A 16,594-nucleotide genomic window follows, 5' to 3' on the forward strand; every position below is an offset into this window, starting at 1 on the left:
AGCAACTGTAGCACTGGATTCCGGACTCTCATCCCCATCTTGTTGTATGGCAAAACACATGGCTTTTTGTTCAGGGTTTTCGTTGTTACATTCTTTCTCCTCACACGCCATCCTCCAGCTTTCAATCTTCTTGGCCAAATCATTTCCAATTAAACATTTGTATGGTATGTCAGGACTGACTGCAAAATCCCACATACCCTTCCATCCTTCATATTCTATTGGCAAAGTCACTACTGCTGTTGGTATCGCAGGTCCTAAACCTTTTAATCTTATTTCAGAGGTTGGCTGCTGAAATTTCTGAGGTATTATTTCGGGGTGCACTATACACACTTCGGAGCCTGTATCTCTAAGTCCTTTCCTATCTTTGTTATCAATAGAAATGGTTTCTAAGTAATCCTTAGATGGGCTGCCTGACAAGATGAACAAACATTGTTTCTCTTGAGGCTCTGAGCCTGAACTCTCCTTTGAAACAGTATCTGGTTCTGTCTTGGGTGTTTCTTTCACTTTATTCACAAAGAGGGTTGTTTTCTCTTTCCTTAACAGGGGACATTGATATTTTATATGATCCAATTTTCCACATTGAAAGCACCGTCTTTTTACCTCAGGAGCAGTTTGTCTTGTTACACTCTGCCTCCTATAGATGGTGTTTTCTAAGTCAGAGCCCTTTTCTTGCTGTGGGCGCGTTTGTTGTGAATAAAATGGCTGCCTGTTTGTTCTTTTGTCATTTGGTGGATCTTCCCTTTTGAATCCTTCTTTTAAGGTTGTTATTTGATCTGCCATAACCGCTGCCTCTACAATAGTGGATGGCTTGCGATCTTGAATCACCCAGCGAATATCATAAGGCACTAATTGAAAAAACTGTTCCAGCTTTAAAAGTTCCCTCAGCTGTTGATAATCTTCCACCTCAGACGTCCTTATCCAACTATCGAACAGTTGAGACAATCTAGAGGCCACCTGAGCAAAACTTTGTGTTTTATCTTTCTTTAATGTCCTGAACTTAAATCTATAATATTCAGGAGTCAATCTAAACTCTTGTTGAATCTGTTTCTTAAACAGCTCATAGTCTCCACAAGACTCCTCAGGCATCTGTCCATAAATCTGCAAAGGTTTCCCACTTATCTGAGGCCTAAGGTATGTCATCCATTTTTCCTTAGCCACCCCAAAATCTCGACAACATCTCTCAAAAGATATTAGGAATTTCTCTGGACAATCGTCCTTGGTAAATTTTGGGAATTTCTTTGTCAAATCTGGGGTATCCACTCCAGATCTCCCTTCCTGGGTATCACTGGATGTTTGAGACAAAGCTAATCCTTGCTTCTCTAGCTCAAACTCCAGTCTCTTCGGGGGCGTGGGTTCGAATCCCACCGCTGCCACCAAAAAATGTAAAGAAACGTATCAATGCCACCAATAAAATGTAAAGACGTGGTGTTAATCCCACCGAATGGGATCACCAAAAATGTAAGGAAGTTCCGAGACTGCTAAATTAAACTGCCACCAATATGTTTAGAGACGCTGGTCTTAAAGTCTCTGTTTATCCCTATTTGCGTTGTGAAGTAACTTTGGCAGAGTGGAATGCACCGAACGTAAAATCAATGGAGATGAGGCAGGTTTAAAATAACAAAGAGAACAAGTTTATTGTTAAACAAAGCGTAATTGTTGCAATATTGAGAGGTTGAGCTTGGCATATGCTTGATGGTTACAATATGGCTGGGTTGAGATACATTCAGGCTTTAGATGTTACAATCTTATAAACTCCTTCTTCAGTGAAGTGCTTTATTATTTCAGTGTTCCCTGTTGTGAATATTCACACTGTTTGTCCTATACCGGATCAAACCACTGATCTCCAGTCTTACACTACTGGCGATCCTAAACCCCCCTCTGTTAGATTCTTTTTAACTCAAGCAATCTAACTAGGTTTCACCTTCAGCTCCCTTGCTGAAGAAATATTCACAAATACTAAGAACTAACTGAATCTATGCTGCTTCACACCCCAGAGACCTAACTGTCTCTGCTCCTCTTCTCAGGGTCTCTTCCTCCTGACTAAAAATTAACTGACACTTTCAAACCTTTTTCTCCTTAAGCTCCGCCCACCTCCTCTGCCTTGTCTCCATGGCAACCTATCCCTCACAGCTAGGCCATGGCAACAAATGTAAACCACAAATACAGTTTAAACACAGTATAATAAACACTTTATAATAAACATCTCTCTACAGCCCCTTCCACACAGCTAAATAAAATCTCACATTATCTGCTTTGAACTGGGATATATGGCAGTGTGGACTCTGATAACCCAGTTCAAGGCAGATTTTGTGAGATTTTCCACCTTGATATTCTGGGTTATATGGTTGTGTAGAAGGGCCCTAAGAAAACCTCACAAAATTTGTGGAGATGCCATAAGTCAATAGGCAACTTGAAGATGTACATACCCACACAATGTACCAAATTGAATGGCAGGTTAATATGATTTTGAATACACTACAGTGCAGAATTAGGGTTTTGGCAGTCCATGAGATGAGATCCTGAGAAATAGTTTCCTTCTCTTCTAAATAGCAATGACAGTTAGTTGATGTCTAACTAGAAACATATTCTTATTTTTTTCCACAGCTGTGGACAATGAAGAAGTCTTTTAAAGCAGTGGTTCTTATGTCTGAAGCACAAAAATACCTTTATTTCCCCAGAACCTAATCTTCCCAGTTCAAAAATCTATCTGACTAAGGCCTAAATCCAATTTCTAACCCCAACTAGAGTAGACCCAATTACTCATTGGGATTTAACAATTATCATTCAGCAATTAATTTAATGGGTCTACTTTGCCTAGATCAATCTGAGATGGCCCTAAGAACAACAGTTCAGTTGGGAGAGAATGGACATGAATCCAGATATGATGGGAATGTTACGTCCTGCATCTGCGGTATATGTGGCCTTGAGGGTTAAAATAAAATCATAGAATGCAACTGGGGCCCCTTCTACACTGCCATATAATCCAGGTTATATAAGTAGATAACCCACATTATCTACTTTGAACTGGATTATATGTGTCTACTGCCACATACTCCAGTTCAAAGCAGATAATCTGGATTTTATATAGAAGTGTAGAAGGGGCCTGGATGTATCTTCTCTCACACAAAAAACCCCTGGTGAAATATTCCAACTGATTATTTGTTGTGACTGGGCACCAAAGATTGTCTCACACAGCAGTTTAAGGATTAACAAAAGTCTTTAATGAGTCTCTGGTAGACTAACAGCACTTGAACAGCAGTGCTAGTTAACAAAACAAAAGGCCTTCAGGCAAGTAAACAAAGGAGGGAGAAAAGCCGGATTATCCCAGGACTCAAACTCAGGGAAAAAGGAAAGCAGGAGCAAACGCTGGTGTTGATAAACACGGGAGTCAAACGGTCCTTGGTCATACACAGGCAAGAGCAGTAAACAAAGTCCAGAAAACAATTGCATGGTCCAGGAACGTTTCCAAAGTCAGGGGCAAGGAGAAGTCACTCACGTAGTCCAATCCGAAGTCAAGGCACAAGAAGACACAATAACTGGAAACTCAGGACCCAAACAGAGGTTAGGCAGCACAAAGACTGGATACAACGCTTTGTCCTCTGCAAAGCTACACATCCTAGAGCTCTCATTTTTATTAGCAGTCACTATCGCTTGATTGGCTATCATCGCTATCATCTGGGTCATCTCCCTCAGCTGCTGGCTCGTTACCTCGCCAACGCTGCCATCGTTGATCTAGTCCAGGATCCTGCCAAGATGTACCTTCCTGCCATGTATTTTGGAATCCCTCGAACTCATCACTGGACTGCATTGCATATGTCCTATGTTGATTGCATATGTCCTGAATTTCCCTAACCCGAGTCCAGTCCAATTCCTCCTCCATCTCCTCATTACTGGCTTCCAGTTCATCTGCACTGGAATTGTCAGCTGTATCTTTAAGCCATTTATTCAAAGTTTCCTCATCACTATCAGACTCATTGGCAACCCGCTTTACTCCCCGGTAATCCCCTTCTTCCAGATCCTCGGGTCCAAACCCTGCAAAATCTTCCGTGTCGCTAGGTGCCAAGAATATATCTCGAATACGCTTCAGCTGACGCTGATCCAGCTCTGACTCAGCATCACTCCTCCTTCTCCTACAACCGGTAGTAGCTTCACTGTCAAGATGCTGAGCCACAACATTATTCACTTGTGGTACTCCATTGACCAAGGCAATGTACAGATGTTCTTAATCTTTAATATTAATCAGATTGATTCTAAAGCTTCACATCAGTATAGACTATTGATAAAAGTAGAAAAACTTTATTTCTGAAAAAAGGCTGAAAAAGCAATGAATTGGGAGCTATGATATCATACTTTTTTTTCATCTCATTTCTTTTCTAGTTTCAATGTCTCTTATTCTTTCCTCCTCTCCAGAGCCTGGTGTCAGAATACATTCTCTCATATACCTGTATTCCAAAGTAGAGGATGAAAAACTCTCCTCCTTCCTTATCTTCCATTCTCAAAGATCATGATAAAAGTGAATGTACAGAGAATCTTTTTATGTCTTTTAACCTCATAGACCACCCTGAGTAGATGTTACAACGATTCTTGTTGCATGAATACCATAGCCATGGCTCAGGCATGTAGGAACTCATTCACAACCTCCAACTATCCTGCATTCATGCATGTAGAAAGCTCATTTGGGTGACAAAAAACAGGATCTTTCAGTGGGTGAAAGAGCTTTCAACAGTCATAGTTACTAACATTTTGTCAGATGTGATAAGATCAGAAAGACCTAGGTTCAAATCCCTGAACAGTACAGAGCTCACCTGGTGTCACTGGGATTTGCTGTTAGATTCATCTTTTGTTTACATTCCATGCACTTTCTTTACAAGCAAACATGGTCTCGCAAAAGCATCTGAGAAATGTGAATCTGCTTCTCAACAAAGATTTAGATTTTGAAATAAAGCAACAACAACCATGGTATAGTTAAGTGCTGGGAAAATGTGGTTCTCAAATATATTTTTCAGTCATTGATCCCTCTAGGTCAGACAACTTCAGCCCTCTAGAGGGCTAACTTCAGCCCTCCAAGTGTTTTGGGCTTCAACTCCCACAATCCTCAACAGCTGGTAAAATGCCTGGGATTTCTGGGAGTTGAAATCCAAAACACCCAGAGGGCCAAAATTTGCCCATGCCTGCTCTAGGTTCTCTGGACTGTCCTTTATTGTGCCCCCAAAGAAGCCCTCGGCATTGTCAATTCAGCTTTCAAATAGACAGTGGGAGTTGCCTGCATTTTTAAGCCTGTAAACACAGAAATTCCCAATATCAGAAAATTGAGAACTGGATACATCTTGTTCACCTCAGTTAAGGTCAAGTAGACCAGAGTGAAAATTGCCTCAGTCACCCTGAGGGGAAATACAAGGAGAATGTGTATTATGGGTTTTTCTGGGTCTTACTTTGACATTATGTACCTTCAATCTCTCCAGCAAAGGATCACCGCCTTGTCGGGGCGCTGGAGCTTGAGCACCTCAATGATGTCATGAGCGAAACCGTGAAGGGACACCCAAGACAGGACGGTTGTGGCAGAGAGGTCAGACCAAGCGTGATCCCTGGGGAAGGCAATGGCAAACCACTCCAGTATCCTTGCCAAGAAAACTAAATGGACCAGTACAACCAGAGATATGTCGGTATGCCATTGGAAGATGGGACTCCCAGGTCGGAAGATGGCCAAAATGCTACTGGGGAGGAGCAGAGGATAAGTTCAACTAGCCCCAGATGTGATGACGCAGCTAGCTCAAAGCCGAAAGGAAGGCTAGCGGCCGACGGTACTGGAGGTGAACGACGAATCCGATGCTCTAAAGATCAACACACCATAGGAACCTGGAATGTAAGATCTATGAGCCAGGGCAAATTGGATGTTGTTATTGGTGAGATGTCAAGACTAAAGATAGACATTCTGGGGGTCAGCGAACTGAAATGGACTGGAATGGGCCACTTCACATCAGATGACCACCAGATCTACTACTGCGGACAAGAGGAACATCGAAGAAATGGAGTAGCCTTCATAATTAATAAGAAATTCGCTAAAGCGGTGCTTGGATACAACCCAAAAAATGACAGAATGATCTCAATTCGAGTGCAAGGAAAGCCTTTCAACATTACAGTGATCCAAATATATGCCCCAACCACAGCTGCTGAAGAAGCAGAAGTAGATCAGTTCTATGAGGATCTGCAGGAACTACTGGATAATACACCAAAAAGAGACATTATTTTCATTACAGGAGACTGGAATGCCAAAGTGGGAAGTCAAATGACAACAGGGATCACAGGCAAGCATGGTCTGGGAGAACAAAATGAAGCGGGATGCAGGCTGATAGAATTTTGCCAGGGAAACTCGCTGTGTATAACGAATACTCTCTTCCAACAACCTAAAAGACGGCTTTACACATGGACCTTTCCAGACGGTCAACACCGAAATCAGATTGACTACATCCTTTGCAGCCAAAGGTGGCGGACATCCATCCAGTCGGTGAAAACAAGACCTGGGGCTGACTGTAGCTCAGATCACGAACTTCTTATTGCCCAATTTAGAATAAAACTAAAGAGATCAGGGAAAATACACAGACCAGTTAGATATGATCTCACTAACATTCCTAGCGAATATACAGTGGAAGTGAAGAACAGATTTGAAGGACTAGATTTAGTAAACAGAGTCCCAGAAGAACTATGGACAGAAGTCCGAGACATTGTTCAGGAGGCAGCAACAAAGTACGTTCCAAAGAAAAAGAAAACCAAGAAGGCAAAATGGTTGTTTGCTGAGACACTGGAAGTAGCCCAAGAAAGGAGGAAAGCAAAAGGAAACAGTGATAAGGGGAGATATGCCCAGTTAAATGCGCAATTCCAGAGGTTAGCCAGAAGAGATAAGGAACTATTTCTAAATAAGCAATGCATGGAAGTGGAAGAAGACAACAGAATAGGAAGGACAAGAGACCTCTTCCAGAAAATTAGAAACATTGGAGGTAAATTTCAGGCAAAAATTGGTATGATAAGAAACAAAGATGGCAGGGACCTAACAGAAGCTGAAGAGATCAAGAGAAGGTGGCGAGACTATACGGAAGATCTGTATAGGAAGGATAATAATATTGAGGATAGTTTTGACGGTGTGGTGAATGAATTAGAACCAGACATCCTGAGGAGTGAGGTTGAATGGGCCTTAAGAAGCATTGCTAACAACAAGGCAGCAGGAGACGACGGGATCCCAGCTGAACTGTTTAAAATCTTAAAAGATGATGCTGTCAAGGTGATGCATGCCATTTGCCAGCAAATATGGAAAACACAAGAATGGCCATCAGACTGGAAAAAATCAACTTATATCCCCATACCAAAAAAGGGAAATGCGAAAGACTGCTCAAACTTCCGTACAGTGGCCCTTATTTCTCATGCCAGCAAGGTAATGCTCAAGATCCTGCAAGGAAGACTCCAGCAATACATGGAGCGAGAGTTGCCAGATGTTCAAGCTGGGTTTAGAAAAGGCAGAGGAACGAGAGACCAAATTGCCAATATCCGCTGGATAATGGAGAAAGGCAGAGAGTTTCAGAAAAACATCTACTTCTGCTTCATTGACTATTCTAAAGCCTTTGACTGTGTGGATCATAATAAATTGTGGCAAGTTCTTAGTGGGATGGGCATCCCAAGCCACCTTGTCTCTCTCCTGAGGAATCTGTACAAGGACCAAGTAGCAACAGTAAGAACTGACCACGGAACAACAGACTGGTTCAAGATTGGGAAAGGCGTACGGCAAGGCTGCATCCTCTCACCCAACCTTTTTAACTTGTATGCAGAACACATCATGCGATGTGCGGGGCTGGATGAATGCAAAGCTGGGGTGAAAATTGCTGGAAGAAACATGAACAACCTCAGATATGCAGATGACACCACTCTGATGGCCGAAAGCGAGGAGGAGCTGAGGAGCCTTCTAATCAAGGTGAAAGAAGAAAGCGCAAAAGCTGGGTTGCAGCTAAACGTCAAAAAAACCAAGATTATGGCAACAAGAATGATTGACAACTGGAAAATAGAGGGAGAAACCGTGGAGGCCGTGACAGACTTTGTATTTCTAGGTGCAAAGATTACTGCAGATGCAGACTGTGGCCAGGAAATCAGAAGACGCTTACTTCTTGGGAGGAGAGCAATGTCCAATCTCGATAAAATAGTAAAGAGTAGAGACATCAGACTGGCAACAAAGATCCGCCTAGTCAAAGCCATGGTATTCCCTGTAGTAACCTACGGATGTGAGAGCTGGACCTTAGGGAAGGCTGAGCGAAGGAAGATAGATGCTTTTGAACTGTGGTGCTGGAGGAAAGTTCTGAGAGTGCCTTGGACTGCGAGAAGATCCAACCAGTCCATCCTCCAGGAAATAAAGCCCGACTGCTCACTGGAGGGAAAGATACTAGAGACAAAGTTGAAGTACTTTGGTCACATCATGAGGAGACAGGAAAGCCTAGAGAAGACAATTATGCTGGGGAAAGTGGAAGGCAAAAGGAAGAGGGGCCGACCAAGGGCAAGATGGATGGATGGCATCCTTGAAGTGACTGGACTGACCTTGAGGGAGCTGGGGGTGGTGACGGCCGACAGGGAGCTCTGGCGTGGGCTGGTCCATGAGGTCATGAAGAGTCGGAGACGACTGAACGAATGAACAACAACACCTTCAATCTGGCAACCCTTTAAGGAAGAAGGCTGAATTGAGATGAGAGTTGGTGTCCTAAATGGATAGCCAGTTCCAGAATAGAAAGAGCTTGACCCATGGAGGTTCCACATATCTATCTTCTCCCCATGTTTTTAATATATACATAAAACTGTGAGGAGAGTGTCATCTTCAGTTGGTCAGAGTAAGGTGTTATCAGCAAGCATTTAAAACTCAACTCTTTTTTTCTCTTTTCATCAAAGCAGGAGAGATAGTTGCTACCTTGAACATTTGCTTGGACTCAGCACTGGGTTAAGTAAGCACTAAAAACTAACTCAGTCTATTCATAATAGTGGTACTGATAAAAGTGGTTCACCAGTCTGGTTAAAATGGTCTAAATGTAATTTGGATGGAGCAGGTTCATAGTATGGGAAGGCAAATGGATCATTATCTGAATCAATAAACAACAAACCAACTAATTTTGAAAAATGGTTGTGTTAGTGACAATGCCAAAAGTCTAGGGTGGCGGTTCTCAAAGTGTGCTCCATGGAGCCCTTGAGGCTCCGCAAAGCACGTTGAGAGGTTTTGTGCTTCCCTCCTCCATCCCCTCCAAGCATTTTCTCCTCTTTCCTGATCCTCCCCAACATCCCTTGCCACCAAAAGCCTTTTTTCCTCACCTCCCTCATTGCCAAGATCCTTTCCCCCTCACCTTCTTGCATCCACAACTTTATTTCCCTCCCAGCACTCAGGAGGTGATTTGATTGTCCTTTTCCTGCATGGCAGAAGGGAACTGGACAGGATGGCCCTTGGAGTCTTCCACTGAAATACTATTAAGTTTATGTTGGTCAGAAGGTGTGTCCATGCCTGATAAATATACATTATATATTATATAATATAGAATTTTTTCTTGGGGCTCCACAAGAAACTTTTGATTCAAAAAGGGCTGAAAAAGTTTGGGAACCCCTGGTCTAGGGAATGCATCCTGTATCACTAAGGAGACTTGAACACATTACAATAAAGAGATATGGCTATCAAAGTATCTGCTTTTCTAAAACTTCTCCGAGCAAGGGCACTGGAGAAAAGATAAGGGGCATGAATGTCTGTATAACTGTAATTTTCAGATTTTTAAAGCAAATATGTGGGTATTTGGGAGAAGCACAAGGAATGCAAAGAGAGCACTTCTGCTGTATTACAAATTAATATGTAGCTCTTTGGATTTGAACAATATGTTTACATTGCTGAATTAATATAGCCTGAAGCCTCTTTAACTGCCATGGTTCAATGCTATGGAATCATGGGAACTACAGTTTTAAAGACATCCCTGCCAAAGCGCATTGGCACGTCATCAAATTATTCTCAGGATTCCATAGCATCGTGTCATTGTAGTAAAAGTTGTGTCAAACTACATTAATTCTGTGGTGTAGATGCATCTGAAAAAAGGAGATCTTATTCCTTATATCCCATCAGTTGGACAGTTCCTGCCAAAATTTTTGAACTCTAAATTTAGTCATCTTTCACTAGGAAAGTATTTTTTTAAATTAATGAACCAGAAAAACATGTTTTATTTAGCACTTTGAAAAACCTACTTAAATGTAACAGGTACTAAAAAATAAAATAATTATTCTTTTTCCTTTTTCATACAAGTGATATTTGAAAGAGCACTAAAGATTTTGCCAGTCATTATAATCACATACACAGTTCCTTCAACTCTGAAATCTTTTCAATATGGCCAAGGTGCAAAACAGATCCTCTTTCACTCCAATAGATGAAAAATATTATTTGGGAGAAAAAAAGGTTAAAAGAGGTAATGGAGACAGTTTCCAGGTTCACTTTCTGGCAAGAAAAATTATGCTTAGCAGATTTTGCCCTAAGCTGTGCTCTGCATTCAGTCATAATAAGCACCTGTAACCAGCAAGCGTGAATAGGCCATCACTGTTGACACAAGGTAATGAGCGAGCAAGGTTTCCAAACACTGAAATTTTCCACAGATGGCCACCAGAGCTTTTACACGTGCCAAGACAATAAAGTCTCCTTTTCTTTAAATCCACCCCACTCTACAACAAAGCAAAGTGTTTCGTTTCAATAGTAAGCCTTTCTTTAAAACATACATGAGTTGTTGTTGTTCATTCGTTCAGTCGTCTCCGACTCTTCGTGACCTCATGGACCAGCCTACGCCAGAGCTCCCTGTCGGCCGTTACCACCCCCAGCTCCCTCAAGGTCAGTCCAGTCACTTCAAGGATGCCATCCATCCATCTTGCCCTTGGTCGGCCCCTCTTCCTTTTGCCTTCCACTTTCCCCAGCATAATTGTCTTCTCCAGGCTTTCCTGTCTCCTCATGATGTGGCCAAAGTACTTCAACTTTGTCTCTAGTATCCTTCCTTCCAGTGAGCAGTCGGGCTTTATTTCCTGGAGGATGGACTGGTTGGATCTTCTCGCAGTCCAAGGCACTCTCAGAACTTTCCTCCAACACCACAGCTCAAAAGCATCGATCTTCCTTCGCTCAGCCTTCCCTAAGGTCCAGCTCTCACATCCGTAGGTTACTACAGGGAATACCATGGCTTTGACTAGGCGGATCTTTGTTGCCAGTCTGATGTCTCTACTCTTCACTATTTTATCGAGACTGGACATTGCTCTCCTCCCAAGAAGTAAGCGTCTTCTGATTTCCTGGCCAAGGTCTGCATCTGCAGTAATCTTTGCACCTAGAAATACAAAGTCTGTCACGGCCTCCACGGTTTCTCCCTCTATTTTCCAGTTGTCAATCATTCTTGTTGCCATAATCTTGGTTTTTTTGACGTTTAGCTGCAACCCGGCTTTTGCGCTTTCTTCTTTCACCTTAATTAGAAGGCTCCTCAGCTCCTCCTCGCTTTCGGCCATCAGAGTGGTGTCATCTGCATATCTGAGGTTGTTAATGTTTCTTCCAGCAATTTTCACCCCAGCTTTGCATTCATCCAGCCCCGCACATCGCATGATGTGTTCTGCATACAAGTTAAAAAGGTTGGGTGAGAGGATGCAGCCTTGCCGTACGCCTTTCCCAATCTTGAACCAGTCTGTTGTTCCGTGGTCAGTTCTTACTGTTGCTACTTGGTCCTTGTACAGATTCCTCAGGAGAGAGACGAGGTGGCTTGGGATGCCCATCCCACCAAGAACTTGCCACAATTTATTATGATCCACACAGTCAAAGGCTTTAGAATAGTCAATGAAGCAGAAGTAGATGTTTTTCTGAAACTCCCTGCCTTTCTCCATTATCCAGCGGATATTGGCAATCTGGTCTCTCGTTCCTCTGCCTTTTCTAAACCCAGCTTGAACATCTGGCAACTCTCGCTCCATGTATTGCTGGAGTCTTCCTTGCAGGATCTTGAGCATTACCTTACTGGCATGAGAAATAAGGGCCACTGTACGGAAGTTTGAGCAGTCTTTCGCATTTCCCTTTTTTGGTATGGGGATATAAGTTGATTTTTTCCAGTCTGATGGCCATTCTTGTGTTTTCCATATTTGCTGGCAAATGGCATGCATCACCTTGACAGCATCATCTTTTAAGATTTTAAACAGTTCAGCTGGGATCCCGTCGTCTCCTGCTGCCTTGTTGTTAGCAATGCTTCTTAAGGCCCATTCAACCTCACTCCTCAGGATGTCTGGTTCTAATTCATTCACCACACTGTCAAAGCTATCCTCGGTATTATTATCCTTCCTATACAGATCTTCTGTATAGTCTCGCCACCTTCTCTTGATCTCTTCAGCTTCTGTTAGGTCCCTGCCATCTTTGTTTCTTATCATACCAATTTTTGCCTGAAATTTGCCTCCAATGTTTCTAATTTTCTGGAAGAGGTCTCTTGTTCTTCCTATTCTGTTGTCTTCTTCCACTTCCGTGCATTGCTTATTTAAAAATAGTTCCTTATCTCTTCTGGCTAACCTCTGGAATTGCGCATTTAACTGGGCATATCTCCCCTTATCCCTGTTTCCTTTTGCTTTCCTCCTTTCTTGGGCTACTTCCAGTGTCTCAGCAGACAACCATTTTGCCTTCTTGGTTTTCTTTTTCTTTGGAATGTACTTTGTTGCCGCCTCCTGAACAATGTCGCGGACTTCTGTCCATAGTTCTTCTGGGACTCTGTTTACTAAATCTAGTCCTTCAAATCTGTTCTTCACTTCCACTGTATATTCGCTAGGAATGTTAGTGAGATCATATCTAACTGGTCTGTGTATTTTCCCTGATCTCTTTAGTTTTATTCTAAATTGGGCAATAAGAAGTTCGTGATCTGAGCTACAGTCAGCCCCAGGTCTTGTTTTCACCGACTGGATGGATGTCCGCCACCTTTGGCTGCAAAGGATGTAGTCAATCTGATTTCGGTGTTGACCATCTGGTGAGGTCCATGTATAAAGCCGTCTTTTAGGTTGTTGGAAGAGAGTATTCGTTATACACAGCGAGTTTTCCTGGCAGAATGCTATCAGCCTGCGTCCCGCTTCATTTTGTTCTCCCAGACCATGCTTGCCTGTGATCCCAGTTGTCATTTGACTTCCCACCTTGGCATTCCAGTCTCCTGTAATGAAAATAATGTCTCTTTTTGGTGTATTATCCAGTAGGTCCTGCAGATCCTCATAGAACTGATCTACTTCTGCTTCTTCAGCAGCTGTGGTTGGGGCGTATATTTGGATCACTGTGATGTTGAAAGGCTTTCCTTGCACTCGAATTGAGATCATTCTGTCATTTTTTGGGTTGTATCCAAGCACCGCTTTAGCGAATTTCTTATTAATTATGAAGGCTACTCCATTTCTTCGATGTTCCTCTTGTCCGCAGTAGTAGATCTGGTGGTCATCTGATGTGAAGTGGCCCATTCCAGTCCATTTCAGTTCGCTGACCCCCAGAATGTCTATCTTTAGTCTTGACATCTCACCAATAACAACATCCAATTTGCCCTGGCTCATAGATCTTACATTCCAGGTTCCTATGGTGTGTTGATCTTTAGAGCATCGGATTCGTCGTTCGCCTCCAGTACCGTCGGCCGCTAGCCTTCCTTTCGGCTTTGAGCTAGCTGCGTCATCACATCTGGGGCTAGTTGAACTTATCCTCTGCTCCTCCCCAGTAGCATTTTGGCCATCTTCCGACCTGGGAGTCCCATCTTCCAATGGCATACCGACATATCTCTGGTTGTACTGGTCCATTTAGTTTTCTTGGCAAGGATACTGGGGTGGTTTGCCGTTGCCTTCCCCAGGGATCACGCTTGGTCTGACCTCTCTGCCACGACCGTCCCGTCTTGGGTGGCCCTTCACGGTTTCGCTCATGACATCATTGAGGTGCTCAAGCTCCAGCGCCCTGACAAGGCGGTGATCCTTTGCTGGAGCATACATGAGTAGCCTTCAGGATAACTAACTTCTGCAAAAATGTAGTTCAAAGCACCAGCTGACTCTTAGGTAAGTTATATGCCAGCTATTCAAATTCTAGAGTAGCAGTTATATTCTCCAATGCTGGGGGAAATGCATAAGCAAGAAACCACAGTGGACTGATCTGGATTATGTTTTGAACCAGGAAACTGTTTTTAATTGAATGCTTACAATTGTTTTTTAGCATCTGATGATTGTAAGCATTCAATTAAAAACAGTTTCCAATATTTGTTAAAATTGTTCTTCATTTTAATTATTGTATTGTTTCAAAGTGTTTTTGCACTACAAATAAGATATTAACAGTGTGTATAGGAATTTATTCATGTTTGTTTTTTTTTCAAATTATAATCTGGCCCTCCAACAGTTTGAGGGACTGTAACCTGGCCCTCTGTTTAAAAAGTTGGGGGACACCTGTGTTAACCCAAGGATGGGAATCATGACTCCATGCAGATATTTTTGGGATTGTAGCTTCCAGTGTCCCTCACCCTTGGCCATACTGGTAAAGGCTGCTGGGTTAAGGCAGCTGGGAGCTGTAGTCCAACAAAATATGGATGGTTGCAAAATTCTAAATCCTATGCTAGATGATTTGTTCAGAGTGAGTTTGGCATTGCCTTCCTCTGAGGCTGGGCCTGTGGCTTGCCTATGGTCACCCAGTGGATTTCATGACTGAGCAAAGATTTGAATCCGATTGTACCCCTTATACACATAGCTTGAATGTAACTTTATGTGCAATACTTTAAATAATGTTGTGTATAAAACATAGTTTAATTTGGATCTTGAAATATTTTGGATTTCTTGATAAGGGGCGCTCACCCTGTAATACCATTTGCAAATCTAAAATGAGATTGCAGTTATTTTGCAGCTGAGATGGGCAAAAATGCCTCGCCTTCAAAACGCACAATGTAATTTGAATAAGCATCACAAAAAGTGTTTTGCGAAAACATTCTAAATGACATGTAATATTGTAACATAAGACACGTTACCTGATTCCTGAAGATAGCGATACACCAAGAAATTCACTTCGTCACTGGTTATGCTCATCTTAGCCCCACCTCAATATGATGAGGTTTGCAAGAAGTGTGATCCACACTCTGTTCAAAAAAGAAGAGTTATAGATAACAGGGTTTGAGCATGATCACTTCACTTTTACTTAAACATGAGTTTTGATTTATATTTGAATTAGAAATGAATTTATTCTTCATTGATCAAACCAAACAAATGTGAACTTGTGCAGCAAACAGTGAAAGAAAGAAGAAATTGTAGAGACTAGTAAACTGTGGTGTTGGAGGAAAATTCTGGGAGTGAGTGCCTTGGACCGCAAGAAGATCAAACAAATCCATACTCCAGGAAATAAAGAATGACTGCTCACCGGAGGGAAGGATATTAGAGGCAAAGATGAAGTGCTCTGGCCACATAATGAGAACATAGGAAAACTTGGAGAAGATAATGATTCTGGGGAAAATGGAAGAAAAAGGAAGAGGGGCCAACCAAGGACAAGATGGGTGGATGGTATCCTTGAAGTGGCTGGCTTGACCTTGAAGGAATTGGGTGGCGAGAGGGTTGGTTCATGGCGTAGGCTGGTTCATGAGGTCACAAAGAGTCTGAAATGACTGAACAAATAAACAACAACAAAAGTAAAAAAAATATATAGAAAAGATTCTGTGAGACTGCTACAGAGTCACTAAGTTATCACTCAGAGAGACAAAGGCCCCATCTACACTGCCAAATAATCCCGTTTCTGAATTCAAATTATCTGCTTTGAACTGGAACATATGGCAGTATACTCATACAGTTCAGTGCAAAGCAGATAATCTGGATTCAGAAACAGGATTATATGGAAGTGTAGATTCTGCCTGTGAATTATTTATTAAATAAAAAACAAAAAGAAATAAAAAAGGGATTGCCAAGTAATATTATAGTTCAACACTTTTCTTCATGCACATAAGTGGTGATTTACAATTATACACATTATAAAACAATGAATGAGATATTGAAATAAGCTATTGTAGATTGTTTGAAATATGCAGTTTTGCAAGAGCAATGCACCAGGAGCACATGCTGATTATTTCACTATGTAACACATTTTTTGTTCCTGGGTCATCTCCTAATTGGTTCTATCCTAAAAACATAGAAAAAGTTCATTAAACTGTAAAAACTTTGTTTTTGTGGGACATCCTGCAGCACATTTTGATATATTTTTTCAATGACTCTCAATTGAATGTAGTTTGTGGTAGCCACAAAAGCGAAGTTTCTGGAGTATAACTACTTTCAAAGTAATACCACACAATTACATTTTTGGCCTGACATCTGCAATACATACGTTGGTCATAACTGCCATGCCTCCCCTTTTTGGCATTAAAAGGCTCTGTTTGGCCATTTCTGCTGCTCAGAGCCACATCTGCTGCTTTAAGTGAGCGATACACTTCTACAGGTTTCTCTAAAGCTGAAGGTCATGCATGACTGTAGCAGATGTCTCTGCATTATTTATGTGAGCAGCTCTTTGGAACTATGTGGTGCTTTTATTTCACTGTCCTAATATAATGCATCAACCATTCAGATTAAT

At 42.0% G+C, this 16,594-nt stretch overlaps 1 protein-coding gene across 7 annotated transcripts in view; it reads right to left on the bottom strand.

The window, feature by feature from the left end:
* TBL1X (transducin beta like 1 X-linked) overlaps window positions 1-16,594 on the bottom strand; it is a 178,075-nt gene that overhangs the window by 36,627 nt on the left and 124,854 nt on the right. For all 7 annotated transcript variants that reach the window (XM_060769926.2, XM_060769924.2, XM_060769922.2 and 4 more), the window contains one exon: window positions 15,015-15,122. In XM_060769926.2, the coding sequence (XP_060625909.1) occupies window positions 15,015-15,072 (58 nt within the window). In that variant the 5' untranslated portion in view covers window positions 15,073-15,122. The remainder of the gene's footprint in view (window positions 1-15,014; window positions 15,123-16,594) is intronic.

Source organism: Anolis sagrei, chromosome 3, assembly GCF_037176765.1.
Source record: "Anolis sagrei isolate rAnoSag1 chromosome 3, rAnoSag1.mat, whole genome shotgun sequence".
In the NCBI taxonomy this organism is placed as follows: domain Eukaryota; kingdom Metazoa; phylum Chordata; class Lepidosauria; order Squamata; family Dactyloidae; genus Anolis; species Anolis sagrei.